This window comes from Cyprinus carpio, chromosome A2 (genome assembly GCF_018340385.1).
Source record: "Cyprinus carpio isolate SPL01 chromosome A2, ASM1834038v1, whole genome shotgun sequence".
In the NCBI taxonomy this organism is placed as follows: Eukaryota; Metazoa; Chordata; class Actinopteri; order Cypriniformes; family Cyprinidae; genus Cyprinus; species Cyprinus carpio.
In genome coordinates, this window is record NC_056573.1 from 17,609,943 (window position 1) to 17,626,688 (window position 16,746).

The window sequence follows — 16,746 nt, forward strand, 5'->3', positions numbered from 1 at the left end:
TGTGATGGAAATGCTTAATTTTCAGCAGCCATTACTCCAGTCTTCAGTGTCACATGATCTCTCAGAAATCATTGTAATATGTTAATTTGGTGCTCAGGAAACAAATTGTGTTGCTTAATATTTGGTGGAAACTGAGATACTTTTTTCCCCAAAAAATACAGGAATGGACCCTCCCCGAGATATGACTATGCTGTATGTCACAGAAGACTCTGTAACCATTTCATGGATTCAACCATACGCACCCTTTGATTACTACAAAATGTCTTACCAATCACCAAAAGGTACTTTCTCTGCCTTATATTTAAATCATATCTAAACTGAACAAATAATAAAAAAGTCAGCATTACTATTTGTCATTTGTCATGTAATCTAACAGGTAGGATGGACAATGTGGTGATTGACAATGATGTCACCAACTACACCTTAACTAGCCTCCATCCAGCAACAGAGTATGAAATCAAGCTGAACGCAGTGAGGGGAAGCCAAGAGAGCAAGGTCATCACCACTACTGTCTTCACAGGTATGTCTGTTCTCTGTCAATTACTAGGAGACATACTAATCATATACTACTGTACATTCTGCAGACTGGTATTCTGATTTACCCTAGGAAATGTCTTTTAGTATTTCATGAAGGATGTGCTCTCATAGCCTCTTTCGTCACAGAACTTTGATTTGATAGAAATATGGATGACAGTCTAAGGAATGATGCACATCATTTACCATGTGATGAGTACCATCTCTCACCCTGTGCGTTCCGCCCGTCCTCTGGGAGGCTGCCAGCAATCTCGCAGAAGTGAAATGAAATTTTACTAATGGAATCAGTGATCAGCAGAGATGCTCACCTGCCATCTTATTTGAAGAGCACCACATGGCGGCTACAGGCAGCTAGTACTATGGATTGTGTCTCATTCACTAATTGTGGACAAGAGTTCATACTTACATTCACAGACAAGGTGCTCACAGAAAATGTCCATCAGATGCACAAAATGTTGTGCATAAAGTCTCTACCCTGATGATTAATGCTGTTTATTATTCTAATGAGGTTTAATCTAAGTAGTGTGTTTATTATTCTAATGAGGTTTAATCTAAGTAGTGTAGTATTTATATATATATATATATATATAGACAGTGCCCTCCACAATTATTGGCACCCCTGTTCAAGATGTGGTCATGGACTTCTAAAAATTCTCCTTTTTTTTAAAACAACATAGAACCCAAATGCAAAAAAAAAAGAGAAAAATCCAACCTTTATTTAAGTACATTAGTTTGGTGGTAAAAAAAAACAATCACACATTTAGAGAAAAAAAAAAAAAAACTTGAAATCATGTGTCGCACAATTATTGGCACCCCTGATGTTAATACTTTGTACAACCCCCTTTTGCCAACAAGACAGCACTTAATCTCCTCATATAACATTTCACAAGATTGGAGAACACAGAGAGAGGGATCTTTGACCATTCTTCTTTGCACAATCTTTCTAGATCATCCAGTGTCCTGGGTCCTCTCTTATGCATTCTCCTCTTTAGCTCGCCCCACAGGTTTTCGATTGGGTTGAGGTCTGGGGACTGAGATGGCCATGGGAGGACCTTGAGTTTGTGACTGCTGAACCATTTTTGTGTAGATTTTGCCACATATTTTGGATCATTATCCTGCTGAAAGACCCAATGACGACCCATCTTCAGCTTTCTGGCAGAGGCCATCAGGTTTTTATTTAAAATCTCCTGGTAGTTCAAAGCGTTCATAATGCCATGCACCCTAACAAGGTTCCCAGGGCCTTTGGAAGAGAAACAGGCCCACAGCATCACAGATCCTCCACCATACTTCACGGTGGGCATGAGGTGCTTTTCGGCATACTCATCTTTTGTTTTACGCCAGACCCACTTAGAGTGTTTGTTGCCAAAAAGCTCAATCTTAGTCTCATCTGACCAAAGCCACGATCCCAGTTGAAGTCCCAGTGCCGCTTAGCAAACTCCAGATGTTTACGTTTGTGAGTGTTAGTGAGAAAAGGCTTTTTCCTTGCATGCCTCCCAAACAGCTTGTTGGCATGTAGAGAGCGTCTGATGGTTGTTTTGGAGACTTTGTGACCCCAAGATGCCACTCTTTGATGCAATTCTGTGACAGTGAGCTTAGGACTTTTTTTTACTTCTCTTACCATCCTCCTCACTGTGCGTTGTGGCAAGATAAACTTGGGACCTCTTCCAGCCTTGTTTGTCTCTGTTCCAGTTGTTTTAAACTTCTTAATGATTCGTCTGACTGTAGATACGGGCAAGTTAAGGCGAGTGTCTATTTTCTTGTAGCCATTGCCTGACTTATGAAGGTCGACACACGTCTGCCTCACTTGAATGGAGTGTTCTCTTGTCTTTGCCATGTTGACAAATGGGTAAGAGAATTAGGCCTCTGTGTCACGTCATATTTATACCCCAGGTCATGAATTACTAATTAAAAGTTCCTAGATACGCTGACCAACTTTAGCAACTACAGAAAAATATATTTAAAAAAAATCAATTAAATTTTTCAGCGGAATTGTTAGGGGGGTGCCAATAATTGTGGGACACATGATTTCAAGTTTTTTTTTTTTCTAAATGTGTGATTTTTTTTTAACACCAAAGTAATGTACTTAAATAAAAGGTTGGATTTTTCTCTTTTTTTTGCATTTGGGTTCTATGTTGTTTAAAAAAAAGGAGAATTTTTAGAAGTCCACGACCACATCTTAAACAGGGGTGCCAATAATTGTGGAGGGCACTGTATGTGTATATATATATATATATATATATATATATATATATATATATATATATATATATTACACTAGAGTACACTAAAATTCATTAAAACTATATTAAAACTATGTTATATATCTACATATAGAATTAGTTGAATATTAGTAATTATCAATGCATTTTATATTTTTTAATAACTATTATTAAAAATAAATGATAAAATACATAAAATACTAATAAAACAATGAGGTTTAATCTAAGTAGTGTAGTAGTATTTAATATAAAAATAAAAATAAACCCACAAAAATAAGCACATATGCAGTTAGTGAATGAGACCCAATATTTTTTTAATGTTAAGTGATTATCTTCATGTTTTGACTGTCATGGTTCGTTGTGGCAAGGGAGAACGCAGGAGTCTCAAACTTCACTTGAATAGAGTTTAATACTGAAAATGCAGGGTACATACAACTCAGGAGCAAAATCAAACAACTAGTAACAAAGTTGACCGGACAAGGATTGAAGGCACAAACAGGAACTGATATACATGGGATAATAAACAAAACAGCTGCATAGAATAATCAGTCAACTCAAAAAGAACAGGAAAATGACCATAAAAGGAAACTCAGGAATAAGGACAGGGGTAAAACACGGAAAAAACACACAAAGTCCAGTTCCACAACACTGACGAGAACAGATAAATTTTACAGAGGAGTCTTTGTTCCAGGCTGTGCATTATATCACTAAAATTAATTAATTAGTCTATCTCGAGCCTAGGAAGTGAACTAATTAGTCATATCTTTTGATGTAGTACAATAAAACAAACAGATGCTGGCCTTTGCTTAAACACTGCTGACTCACTTAATAACCAGGTAGGAAGTGTTTTCCTATACATCAAAACAGAGCTACACTCACCATCGCAGCTTAAAGCCTGACAGTTTTGTTCAAAGCTAATAAAAATATGGCAAGCAAACAATCTCAAGCTGACCGTGTTGACAGCAATCTTGTCAATGCTCTAACAATGCAAAGTGACAAGCGGCTCTTTTAAAATGCATCTTTTTGAAACAGCTTATTATTAATAGGAAATCGAAAACGTGGCTTATTTCAGCTGTTATGTAAAGGGTGACAATAGGGTGGATAAAACATGATGGATCTGGTTTAACGCTGTGTTCTGGTTCACAGCTCTGCCTAACGACCTGCTGAGGATCATCAAGTTCACTGCACATAAGGGAAAACTGATATTCTCCTCCTAGTCTGTCAGCGTAGGGCATGTCAAGACTTAGTAAAGAATAAAGAGGGGAAGGTGCGATGGAGATTTGGGGGATTTTGTCTCTGAACTGCTGTCAGGCAGCGGAGATCAGCTTTTCTGGAAGGTAGTGAGAGGGCCTAGAATTTCTTGGAACAAAGTCAATGGTGCCTAATGGGAGGGTCAGCTCTCTACAGCTGTAGAAGTGATATGGCTATTGCCAGAGGGTATAGAGGCTTGCGTGGAACAGAATGGGAAGATGGTAATATGTGATTACAGTCCACTGACCTCATCTAAGAGGACATACTTTATAGTGCAAAGAGGAGAGTGAGATTTTTCCTGTCTGAAATAAGGTAGGCCATCTGTGAAAGTCACAGCATGGATAGAGGATTATGGAGAACAACATTTCTTATTACTCACTTGCATAGAAATGCTGTTGAGAATGAGCTCTGCAGACATTTGACTGTCTAATTTCCCCCTCGATGTCGGCTAATTAAGGAAATTGTGATCTTCACCAGCCAGATCATCACAACAAATTAGTTCCAAGCTGCTGAGGTGTTCTATTTTTAAATTGCCGGTGAATATCGTTTGCACAGGGAAAAAAAAAGGTGAAGATGAGACTGCTGCCAATTACCTTGGCTGAGCTTATCTCAGATTGTCTTTCTGTAATTTGCACATAATCCTCTGTTCCACACAGCTATGGACATGCCTATGGACCTCACTGCACTGAATGTTACACCTCAGGGGTCTCTGCTACGTTGGAACCCCCCTGTTTCCAGTGTTGATAACTACGTGGTCACTCTCACCCGTAACCAAGGTATGTGAAAACCTGATGAAGGGAAAGGAACTTTGTCAATCTTTTATCAGCATAATTTTTCTTTAACAAATGCAGTAGCCATAAATACCGAATGAAATGTAGTTTCTTCTTCTTTTTTTTTTCTTTCTTTTTTTTTAATTCGACAAATATTTCAGTCCTGTGTGCAGCAGGGAAAAAGCAATGCAGATATGCAAATGGGTCTCACTAAATGGCAATAATAAAATACAATTAACCATATTATCTTGCATAGTTGGGATAGCAAAATGAATTGGCTTATCGGCTTTTAAAAAGGGTGAAGAGAATGCTTTTCATGTAATTTATTTTTTGACATGAAAGATACACATCCAGTCAAACTTTTGCAGTGAATGCATCTGTAACTTGGTAAATGCTAGCCAAATTATGTAGATGCCAATAATGATCTTACATATCATTAGCAAGTCTGTGCAAGGTAGAAATAAATACATAAACAAATAAAAATACAACCCAGAATTGTTACTACAGTGAGGATAAACATGCATTTGTGAATTGTTCTGAGAGCATCCAAAGAGTACATTTACAGGTCATTCACACAAAGAACAATAAGTATAAATATGACTGTAACAATAACTATCAGCATCCACGCCAACAGACAATAATGTTCTGTTTATTATAACCATATGCATAGTTAAGTTGTCTGCTGCTTTAAAGAAGGATGGATTTGTTGTTCATCAGCTGGGGGAAAAAATGTTCTGAAAGTTTTATTGTTGTAGTGTGGACATCCCCAATCTCACATAATTTGAATGATAATTAAAACTTTATAGTTAGAGTTATCATTATACTTGTCATCTTTGGTGTGCACATGACTTTAGAAACCATAATTGTCATCAATGGTAATAGCTGTTTATTTTGGTGGTCCGATGCAATTCACAGTAATAGGGTGTAAGGGAAGCAGGTCAGTTTAGCTTTAAGGGAACTATGGTTTCTATTGGGAATTTTGACCGAATCACAGTTTTATAGCTGATCAACTGAATCAGCCAGTGAATTAAATGAAAGTCTGTGTCATGGAAGAGTAACTCAGATATTTTCTTCTAAATAAAAAAGTAATGCGTTACTTTAGTAGTTACTTGAAAAATAGTAATCTGATTACGTAACTCGCATTACTTGTAATGCGTTACCCTGTAACACTTATGTCGCTACCTATGTGTAATGTTTGTTATTATTTAAATTTCAATTTAGGTAATATTTGATTTTCATTTTTAATGCATTTTTCTCCTAATTATTGAAATGCAATTTTAAAATAAATAGGGTTATAAATATTTTCATGCACACTGGCAGTTCTTCACTTGCTTTTGCACTAATGGATGTTATCTTTCCAGTTATGGCAGACACCTTCTTAGTGGAGGGTAACAAGCAGGAGTACCAGCTGGGTCAACTCATCCCCAGCACCACCTACTCAGTGGCTCTTTATGCCACTAAAGGTCCTCTCACCAGTGGCACCGTCATCACCAACTTTGTCACACGTAAGTGCTCCATCTCTGTTCTCTGTGTTCTAATTACAGGGGGGCTCAAGGAGGTCAAGACCCCCTATTTCCTGTTATACTCCCTTGTTATCTCAAAACAGGCTTAATGGCCTTTACCCTAGTTGCTGAGGAAGGTAAGAGTTCAGGTAAAGAAGTAAAGGAGGATCCAAGAACAGAGTTCAAACAAAAGAGAATGAGTATCTTCTTTTATCACTGCATTAGCCATGTGACTAAACCAAACCTGAGACATTCAAACTGATACATCAGATAATGGTTAAATATAGCACTGGGGTTCAAGTCAAGAAAGTTTTAAAAGGTTGGAGTGTAGTTTTATGCTGTTTTTGTTGTATTTTTATTATGAATGACTTCTCACTATGTTTTTATTGTGTATACACAAACTTTTTTTTTATATAGAAAATCATACTTTTATCCATCAAGGACATATTAAAATCGATCAAAAGAAACACTAAATACATTTATAATGTCACAAATTATTTCTATTTTTAAAACAAATGTTGTTCATCAAAGATTCCTGAAAAAAAAGAATAGATACCAAAGATACCATGCAGTAATGTTTTAAACATTGATAATAATAAGGAATGTTTATTGAAGTGAAGTGACATGATATGCAGCCAAGTATGGTGACCTATACTCAGAATTCGTGCTTTGCATTTAACCCATCCAACGTGCACACACACAGCAGTGAACACACACACACCGTGAACACACACCTGGAGCAGTGGGCAGCCATTTATGCTGCGGCGCCCAGGGAGCAGTTGGGGCTTCGTGCCTTACTCAAGGGCACCTTAGTCAGGGTATTGCCGGCTCGAGACTCGAACCCACAACCTTAGGGTTAGGAGTTAAACTCTCTGACCATTAGGCCACGACTTCCCTCTTATTGAGTACCAAATCAGCATGTTCTTCAAGAATGATTTTTGAAGGATTTTTTGAAAGTTATTTTTGATGTTGTGGATGATTGTAATGTTTTTTTGAAAACATATTTTTATTTTATATTTTTATTTTTATTAATTAAATGCAGCTATGGTGAGCATAAAGGAAAAACATACATTTTATAAAATCGTACCCCAAATGGTAACGCAGCTGAAAGTGCTATGCATAGACTGGGAGAGGTAACAAGTTTACTACTAGTTTAGTAGCCACCAAAACCGTTAATGTAACAGATTAACCGTAGCACTAATATAGTGGGATATTTATTTACTGTACATCACTGTCAATGAACCCAAAAGCTTAAATATAATTTGAATAATGGGAAGGAGTGATGTTTTTATAATTATCAAATCATAGTATTTTACACTTTAGTGCCGTGTTTCTCAAACCTGCTGCTGATGGCCTACATTTTAGGTGTTTCACTAACCTGATGCACCCTCACAATGTCTCCAGGTCATGGCACTTTATACTAATGAGCTGATGAGCTGAATCAGACACCCAAAATGTGCTGAAGTGAACAGGATTGAGAAACACTGTGGCAAAGTTGCTGATTTCATTGCAGTGTTATCTACAACTTATTACACACGGTTGCAGTATTTAAATTTGATTGAACAACCAGCGTTCCAAGAGTGGTGATATTTAACCTATAGTTACGCATTACCTGCAGCCGTGAAGACATTCAGTAAAACAGCACTCAAGCTTAAATATCCAATAGACAGCTGGAAGAGAAAGCACTTCTCTAATTGTACTATCATCATCTTCTAGTTTAGCAGAGGTGAGATTCAGATGTGAAGCAGAAACAAGGCCGTGACTTTATTTTTGTAGTTTGTGTAATAAAATCCTGAAGTCAGCAATGCTCCAATTCCCATGTGAGAACAGAGAAGAGAGCAGCATCACTACCCATCTTTCCTCACTGTGAGGCTGTCCGCAGAGAGAGGCGAACTGTCTTTCCCACACAGAAGACTGAACTAGAACAAGCTGCGGTTTCATTTCAAGCTGCTTTATTCTGCACTGAAACTTTCAACTCATCTATTAATGGGGAGGCAGAGTGGCAGACCGCTTTCAGATGCATTAGACCTCAACTTTAATCAAATGGCCCTCCCAGAATACTTCATTAGTTTGGATTGTTTAGAGGAAATTAATTTGCACATAGAAGTGTCACAGGCCATTGGCTTTGCAACCTCAGTGTCAGCTCAGTGACGTGCAGAATCTTGACACATAATCGCTTGATGAGGTTTGTTGTGTTCATTTGACTTCAAACTTTTTTTTTTTTTTTTGTCAGCTTCTTAATAACAATTTAATTCCAAAACAGTTCTGCTCTAATAACAGTGGATTTAGATCCTGCCATGCTCTGATAAAAATGTTTCATTGCCTGCAATGCCTGAAAAAAAAACTTCCCTGAAATTACCCATCCTGCGGTGTTTAAGAATCTGCCAGCTCCCACCCTGGGGGAGGTGAAGTGTCATAGATGCATCATCATTTTGCCATTTATGAGAAGGCTTATGGAAGCTTAAGGGGATAATTAAGATTACAACAACTAACAAATTTCATGCCGATTTCAGGATTAGTGCTGTATGTCATTTTGATTTAGATTACAGTTCTAACTTCATCGTTAAAGAGATTAGGTAAGGACAGGAATATAAATGTGTTTCTCAGATATGCACATGAGCATCTCTACATTTCTCCACGGTTGTATGTCATTCTCGATAGGTGCATTTGGTTAGTTTGGCTGCTCAGTCAGTTGAGTCTGTTAAAACATTTTGAATGTTTATATATTGGCTGCTCAGTCAGTTGAGTCTGTTATCATATATATATATATATATATATATATATATATATATATATATATATACCATATATATACCATTCAACTGTTTGGGTTGGTAAAAGTCTCTTATGCTTGCTAAAGATGCATTTATCTGATCAAAAATATAGTAAAAGGGTAATATGGTTAAATATTCTTGCATTTAAAATGTTTTTATTTTAATATATTTTTTAATGTAATTTATTCCTTTTTATTTTCATCACCCATTACAGCATTCTTCAGTGTCACTGGAATTTGTCACTTTGCAAATCATTCTAATATGCTCAAGAATCTTTTCTTATTATCAGTATTGAAAACAGTTTTGCTGCATAATACATTTCTCAGTATTTTGCTGATTAGAAAGTTATTTAGGTAAAAGGGTTTATTTTAAATAGAAAACTTTTGTAAAATTTTGCACAATTATAAATGTCTTTATTATTCTTTTCTTTTTTTTACCCTTTACTTTATTGTGCATGTGAACAGAAAATCCAGAATTTAATTTTTAATAAAAAAATTGCTGACATATATAATATATATGTGTGGTGTGTGTGTGTGTGTGTGTGTGTGTGTGTGTGTGTGTGTGTGTGTGTGTGTGTGTGTGTATGTATATGTAAAACCAGATCAGATCAGTTCATATCAGGATCTCAGAAGGAGATCTGTATTTTTTTTTTACACACTGAAGAAAAAAAAACAATAATACATCTAGAATGTTTTTTTTTTTTTTTTGCACATAGACAGCTGATGATGTCTTTTGAAGACATGGAAAAGAAGCATCAGCATTCGTAGTATGAAAGGAAAGTGTGTGTGTGTTGAGGTTGTGTGCTGACACTCTGCTGGAGGGAGAGTGGCATGTTGACTGATAAGAGATCACGTTGAGAGACAGGACGCCAGTGAACACACACTAATTGTCTTCTCTCTGAAGTGGATCTGTCACTGTGCTTGAAACATACACTACACGCAACCATGTGATTTTATTTTGTCCTCAGGCTAGCGACCAGTTAACATGCCTCCAGCGGGTGTGATGACACAGCTCCAAACATACACACTAAACACAGACAATAGCATCAGATAAAGAAAAGAAAAATAAAGCTGAATGTCAGGTGGTGGATGGTCAGTATAAGCATGCTCTGTTAATGTAGCTTGTCGGTGTAAACCAAGCTGGTCTGAAATACCTGTAGATTATGAATAGCTATAATCTGTTAGCATTCCCATTCATCTCAGTAGCATTTGCTGGTTATAAGACTGTGAAAGCTTGGTTGTTTTGAGCCTCAGCCATAAATTCCATGTGACTAAATACTTAAACAAAACAAATCAACAAATAAAGCAAAACAAACATTGAGCACTTCCAAAGTATTATTTATTTATAGAAAGAAATTAATACTTTCATTCAGCAAGGACACATTAAATACATCAAAAGCAACAAAAACTTGTATAATGTTACAAAGGATTTCTATTTATCTATTACATTTTAAAATAATAAAATAGCAAGCAGTTCTTGTAAACTGTGTATTTACAGTATTACTGTTTTTACTGTTTTGATAAAATAAATGCAGCTTTGGTGAGCATAATGTATACACGTGGCAGAAACGTTTTCAAGTAAGCTTAAATATTGTACATAAATTCAACATAGAAAATTAATGTTTTAAATTTATGTCATATTTTATTATATATATTGTCAGTTACCAAGAAAACACACACCAAAAAAAAAACTATAAACAAAATATACACTCAATAAACAAATGTAAACAAGTAAATATTATTATCTGACCAAAAAAAACTTTACTGTAAACCATATGTTAATAGTGTTTTTTGAATATATGTATCCAGGAGACTTATTTACAGTCATTTAAGAAAGTTAGAGTGTAGTGTAATGTTGCTTGAAAACCTGGTAATGGGACTTTAGTCTCTTTAATCTTTGTTTAAACAGCCATGGATGCGCCCCAGAACCTGACAGCTAGTGAGATTAACCATCGAAGTGCCCTCATATCCTGGCAGCCGCCCCTCGCGGACATCGATAACTACATGCTGACCTACAAAGCAGCGGATGGCAGTCGAAAGGCAAGCATAATATGGATTTTACCTTGATCAAGGAATACAGCTGGAAGTGTTATAAATAAATAGACATGCTTTCTGTGTAAACATTTTATTGTTGGTTTTGATATTTTTAAACTTGATAATTGTTCACATTTCTATGCACATTGCAATTCAGAATTAAACTGCTTGATGTACTTATAATAACTTTAAGATCTAACATAAACCATTTCCCACAGAGATCAACCATCTAAGGGAGCTGTGAGATCTTCCTATTGGAATAGCTCAATTTAATTAAATTCTTTGATGTCGCTCATTAATATTAATGAAATCATTTAACAAAGTCATTCCAGACACAATATTGCTATTAAAGACTTCCCTGAAATAATTTCTCTGAAATGATACAGTAGATACAGTATCTATTTCAAATAATTGCATTACTTGTAATGCATGATCACTGTCCTATAATCTGTTTTGGACATCGTTATTTAACCAGCCTGACGGGAAAATATTGGAAATACAAAAGGTTATGGATTATAATCTTTAGATTTATGTTGTTATACACAGAGACACACAATCAGTGCAACACAGACCACTCTGACCTAGTAGCCCACTGTTAGTGTTTGTATCTTTCCAGTGGGTGTCAGTGGTGCACAGATGATATAAACCCCGCTGATGCATCTTAGACATAAAAGCTTTCTCTTTCCATTAGAGCCAGGTTGGCATCTAATGTTGAGAGTTTTGATAATAACAGGTAATTTGGGAATTTTTCAAAGACTTAGAATGCCGAAAATAATAATACAGTTTCTGCATGCACTATGTGTTGCTTCGACCCGTGTTTCAGATTCAGGATTGTAAAAGAATCAAGATGAGAACATAAAAATGGGTCCCACTCTGCTACAGACAGCAGCTTCCCTATTACAATTACCTGCTCAATATCCTCTGCATACAGAGCAACCTTGATGCGACTTCATTAAAACACTACTGTGCTGCATAATTCACATTACACACTGCTTAAAATGTGTGACTTTTCCTGGAAAAGGATGAATATTGAATCAAATGTTTCATATTTCATACACCTCAAGGCTGGGTCACGTGTGCCATCGTCCATTCAGGTCCCTGGTGAATCCTCAGAGTAAAAAGTCTGAAAAGGCACAAAAATGAATGGCAGATTTGTTTGATAAAAGTGATTTTATTTTATTTTTTTATAGAAACAAAAGAGGGGAAGTGAACTGTCATGAGCTGAAGACCAAAATAAAAATGACATATCTCCCCAGCAGCACCAGGGCCTGATAAGTCTCTTCCTCCCCTATCATTTTTTAGCTTTAGAGCTGCCAATCATAGTGTAGAAAAACACAGGGAGGAAAGGCAGCATTGTATGAAAAGCACCCAACACTAAGCAGCTTGGGATCACAACAATTTGTCAGACAGTTCCTAAAGTGATTGTGATCTGTTCTGTTTGTTTTTGAGGAACATCTTTCCTACCCACAATGCAAAGAGCAGCTGTTCTTTGTACTGTCTCTTGGTATGTTTTCCACAAACCCGCTCTGCCGCTGAGCAGTTCTTTGTTTAGTTTTGGTCTATGGTGTTTGTACAGAGGTAATGTACTAATGCCTCTGCGTGCCTGCGGATCAGTAGACTGTGTTTGTTTGTGTTTTAGGAGCTGATCTTAGATGCCGAAGACACATGGATCCGTCTCGAGGGGCTGGCGGAGACCACTGAATATACAGTGAGATTGCAAGCCGCAAGAGGATTAGAGACCAGCGCCATTGTTTCTACAACTTTCACAACAGGTGCAAATCTTCCACATCTCCTGTAGACTTCAGATCGGGTTCACTCACCTCATTAGGTACAAATTCACACTATCCCCCTGTCAGCGTTAACAAGTACAAAATAATAGCGACACCTTCAAGGCATCTGTGTGCATCCCTCATTTATTGCCTTGTATTTCTGTAATTTTACAAGCACCCAACTTCCAAAGATAGCATTTTATAACATCAACAAGTTCACACTCCATTGTCATGGCAGCGATGCAAATCACCACTCATTAACCTCCCAGTGGCCCCTCGCTTTCTTTTGCTCGGTTGTTTTAGTTGTTTCTCAACCCTTTCCCTCCTCAGGAAACCGATTGTTTCCCACGCCACAGAATTGTGCGCAACACCTCCTGAATGGAGAGACGCTGAGTGGAATTTACACCATCTACATCAACAGAGACTTCAGCCAAGGTGTGCAGGTTTACTGCGACATGACCACCGACGGAGGCGGCTGGATAGTGTGTGAGAGATCTGACTATTACATCTGAGTCTGTTTGTATTGTACTGTACATCTGGCACAATATATGATTTACACAAAATCCCACAATGCCACATTATAGGACTGACCCTTGCTGAAAAGACCAGTGTTCATTTTCAGTGCTGGCATAACCAATGCTGTTCACAAGCTAGATGATCAGCATGCTTTTTCTGGTGATTCAGGTTAACCAACCAAATTTTAAGGTAGCTGAGGACTTGATGTCAACACCAGGGCATCTACATCCATCCAAAAGTTTAATATATTATTTATTTATTATTTATCTATAAATTTATTTTATTAATTAGACATTTTTAGCATAAACAAGATAATATTTTTATTGTCACAAACAAGATAAGTCAATCTCAGCAACTCACTGAAAGCATAAATGTTTCCACTGAAGAAAAATGGATAGAGATTCTTTAGTAGACATACAGTGGGTATAGAAAATAATCTTTCACTTGGATGTTATAAGTAAATACAGCTGGATAAAACAAAAACTGTGTTCATCTTCATTTCAGGCTGCAAAGCAACAAAATGTGATTATTTTAAAGGAGGGAGGGGTGATTCTTATCTATACCCACTGTAAGTAATTACATCAGCAAAAGTCAGACTATTGATTTTACTATTCAACTTAAAATATGTAATACTGTCTTTCCTAATAAAGTTAGCAGCCAACTGGCAAAAAGCTATAATCACCTTTGGCACCTAACAAGTGTACATTTTTGGACCCTGCCTGCATCCCACACCAGAGACCAGTATTTAAAACACAACGTATTCTGGCGATTGCCCATTCTGGTCTCTTCAACAGGCTCTTTACTGGTCATGACCGTCGACACATCCAGACCCGTCGCAAGGGCTGTGCCAAGTGTGCGACCGCACAGGGTCTCGCACCTCTAGAGGGCCTCACTCCTGGCCTGCATTTTATGTTGTTTATGTCTCATTTTTATTACTGTTTTTCCACCATTTTGTCCTTCGAAAAACTAAAATATTCATACCTCATAGACAGTATAAGACACTGGTTATAAGAATAAGTAAAGCTGTTTGTGGTTAGGATAACAAACAATTTGAAAAGTTAAACTTTAAGGCTGGTCTGCCTCAGTGGTCCAACAGCACTCGTCAATGTCAAAATGATCGAGATGGCCAATCAAATCAAAGAAAGCGGCAATTACTGTCAGTGTCACAATGCAATGAGAGTTTGTGGAAAGATGTAAAGTACTGTATTAGAAAATTGTTTTACGATAGAAATGTCCAGCAACCAACAGTAATAGACTATCTAGTGATGCAAACAACTTTTTATGAAATTTCACATTTTTTAAATGAAAATATGCAATCATGATTCATGTAAATCATAAATGAACGTGACGAGACATTTGTGTTTTCGACTATTAGACGTACGAATAAGAGTGAATATGCACATTTTAAAATAAAATATTATTTTCAAATAGTGTAAATTGATTACTACTTCATATGTAACTACAAACCTAGAAATTATTTTAGCATTCTTATTTACTTATTCTCTTAAATCTCTTTTAATCCTTTAATTATTTAATTGCTTTATTATTTTTATTATTATTATTATTATTATTATTATTATTATTATTATTATGTAGATCTTACTATTCTTATGAGCATGTGTGTGACTGTGATTCGTGAGCATGGCATCACAATCAATCAGATGCATGTTAAAGTTGCGTTCGTTACTAAAGCAACCCCCCCCCACACACACACACATACACACACAATTGCAGAGGGCCTCGCACATCAACTTCGCACAGGGCATCGAACCCTGCTTGCGACGGCCTTGGACACAGTCTTTTGCAGATGTCATCATCTGACAAAAATAAACTGACACTGTTGGGATATATTGCCATTCATGTGCTCCATATTGCCCTAAATGCATTATATTTAATTGGCATAGAGTGTTGTGTGGCAGGTGTACATCTGCTTATTGTGTTTTAGGTGTTCCAGCGACGTCAGAATGGTTTGACTGATTTCTCCAGGAAGTGGAGTGACTACAAGATCGGCTTTGGCAACCTGGAGGATGAATTCTGGCTCGGTGAGAAGACGTGAAATACGCTTGAATTATAGACAGAGCAGTTAGAGCTGTCTGGGGAAAAAAAAGCTGCTACATGATGACCCATTACAAAATATAGTTGTTAAAGTCCCCTTTAATCTCTTCAGGCTGATCTAAATTTGGTCAGCACTTTCTCGCAAATGTCTGAAATTTATTTAAGCTTCAGTCCTGGAAATGTAACTTAGTGATGAGTGATCTTGACTAGCAATGAGAAGGTTTCTTTATTTAAATATGAGGCATTTTGGGAAGCCATCTATAACTTTATCCTGGTACTTAACCCTTACTTACTTCAAGGACACTTTATAACTCACCTTTTTACTTGAATTATATGAATCACACTTTCAAATGAGAGACAGTGTGGTGCTGCTCTGAATAAAGATGAAAATAACACAAAGTCTTCTAGCGCTGTGAGAGGCTGCATCATATCACTATCCTTTGAAATTTTCCATGTTCCCTCCCGCATACGGTATCTTGTGTTTGTATGGGCTCTGTGCTTCCAGGACCCCTCAGTCTGTCATGGTGACTGAGCTTTCAAATTCTATTTAAATGATCCGGTAATTATTTTCATCAAAATCCAATTTGATGGAAAACAATAGAGCCCCTTTTCCTTTTTATCCCTGATGCATAAATCTTATTAAAAAGCTATAATTATATTCATTAAAAATCAGGGGAAAAAATAGCATTTGTGCTCAGCATGGATTTCAAAGCATTGCCTCAATTACAGATAAAAAAGTAAACACTACAAATTATGCCTCTGCAGACATTTATGCATGGATAATATATTTGAATCAAGCATAGCGTTAGTTCTGACAGGTCACGTGAGTCAATAAGCTTGCATCAGCTGACTCTCAGCTGATCCACGCCTACCAACTGGAATATGATGCATATCACGGCATTCCTATGTAAGGTCTATACGATAGTATTTAGCAGCTTTATCACTTACACAGAAGCAAATTAGATAGCAAATTCCATCTCTATAGGAAGCATACAATCATGAATTTTGTAAGAGGGGTTTGCTCCCCAATGCGGTTTCTCACCAGATTCTAGTTTGTGAACTTAAACGCGGATTCGCCATGTTGATTGATGTGAGAGGCGAGATTGGAAGTGATCTGAGCAAGCATTGCTTCTCCCAGTGATATATCATTGACATGGACTCTTTGCCTGCAAATCATCACTGAAGTTGTGCTAATGTGACTGCATCAACAACAGTTTTACACAAGATCTGCCTTCTGTCTGTAGGCTTGTTGGCACTGGTGTAGAATACGTGGGGAGACATGCCCCCCACCACCCCGCTTTTAATAAAATGTAAATTCACTAA

At 36.9% G+C, this 16,746-nt stretch overlaps 1 protein-coding gene across 1 annotated transcript in view; it reads left to right on the forward strand.

The window, feature by feature from the left end:
• Positions 1–16,746, forward strand: part of LOC109083811 (tenascin-R-like) — a 127,885-nt gene that overhangs the window by 104,499 nt on the left and 6,640 nt on the right. Inside the window, 8 exon segments of the mRNA XM_042775899.1 lie at positions 162–281; positions 377–520; positions 4,661–4,780; positions 6,136–6,279; positions 10,959–11,089; positions 12,723–12,855; positions 13,183–13,334; positions 15,314–15,410. Coding sequence (XP_042631833.1) covers positions 162–281; positions 377–520; positions 4,661–4,780; positions 6,136–6,279; positions 10,959–11,089; positions 12,723–12,855; positions 13,183–13,334; positions 15,314–15,410 — 1,041 coding nt within the window.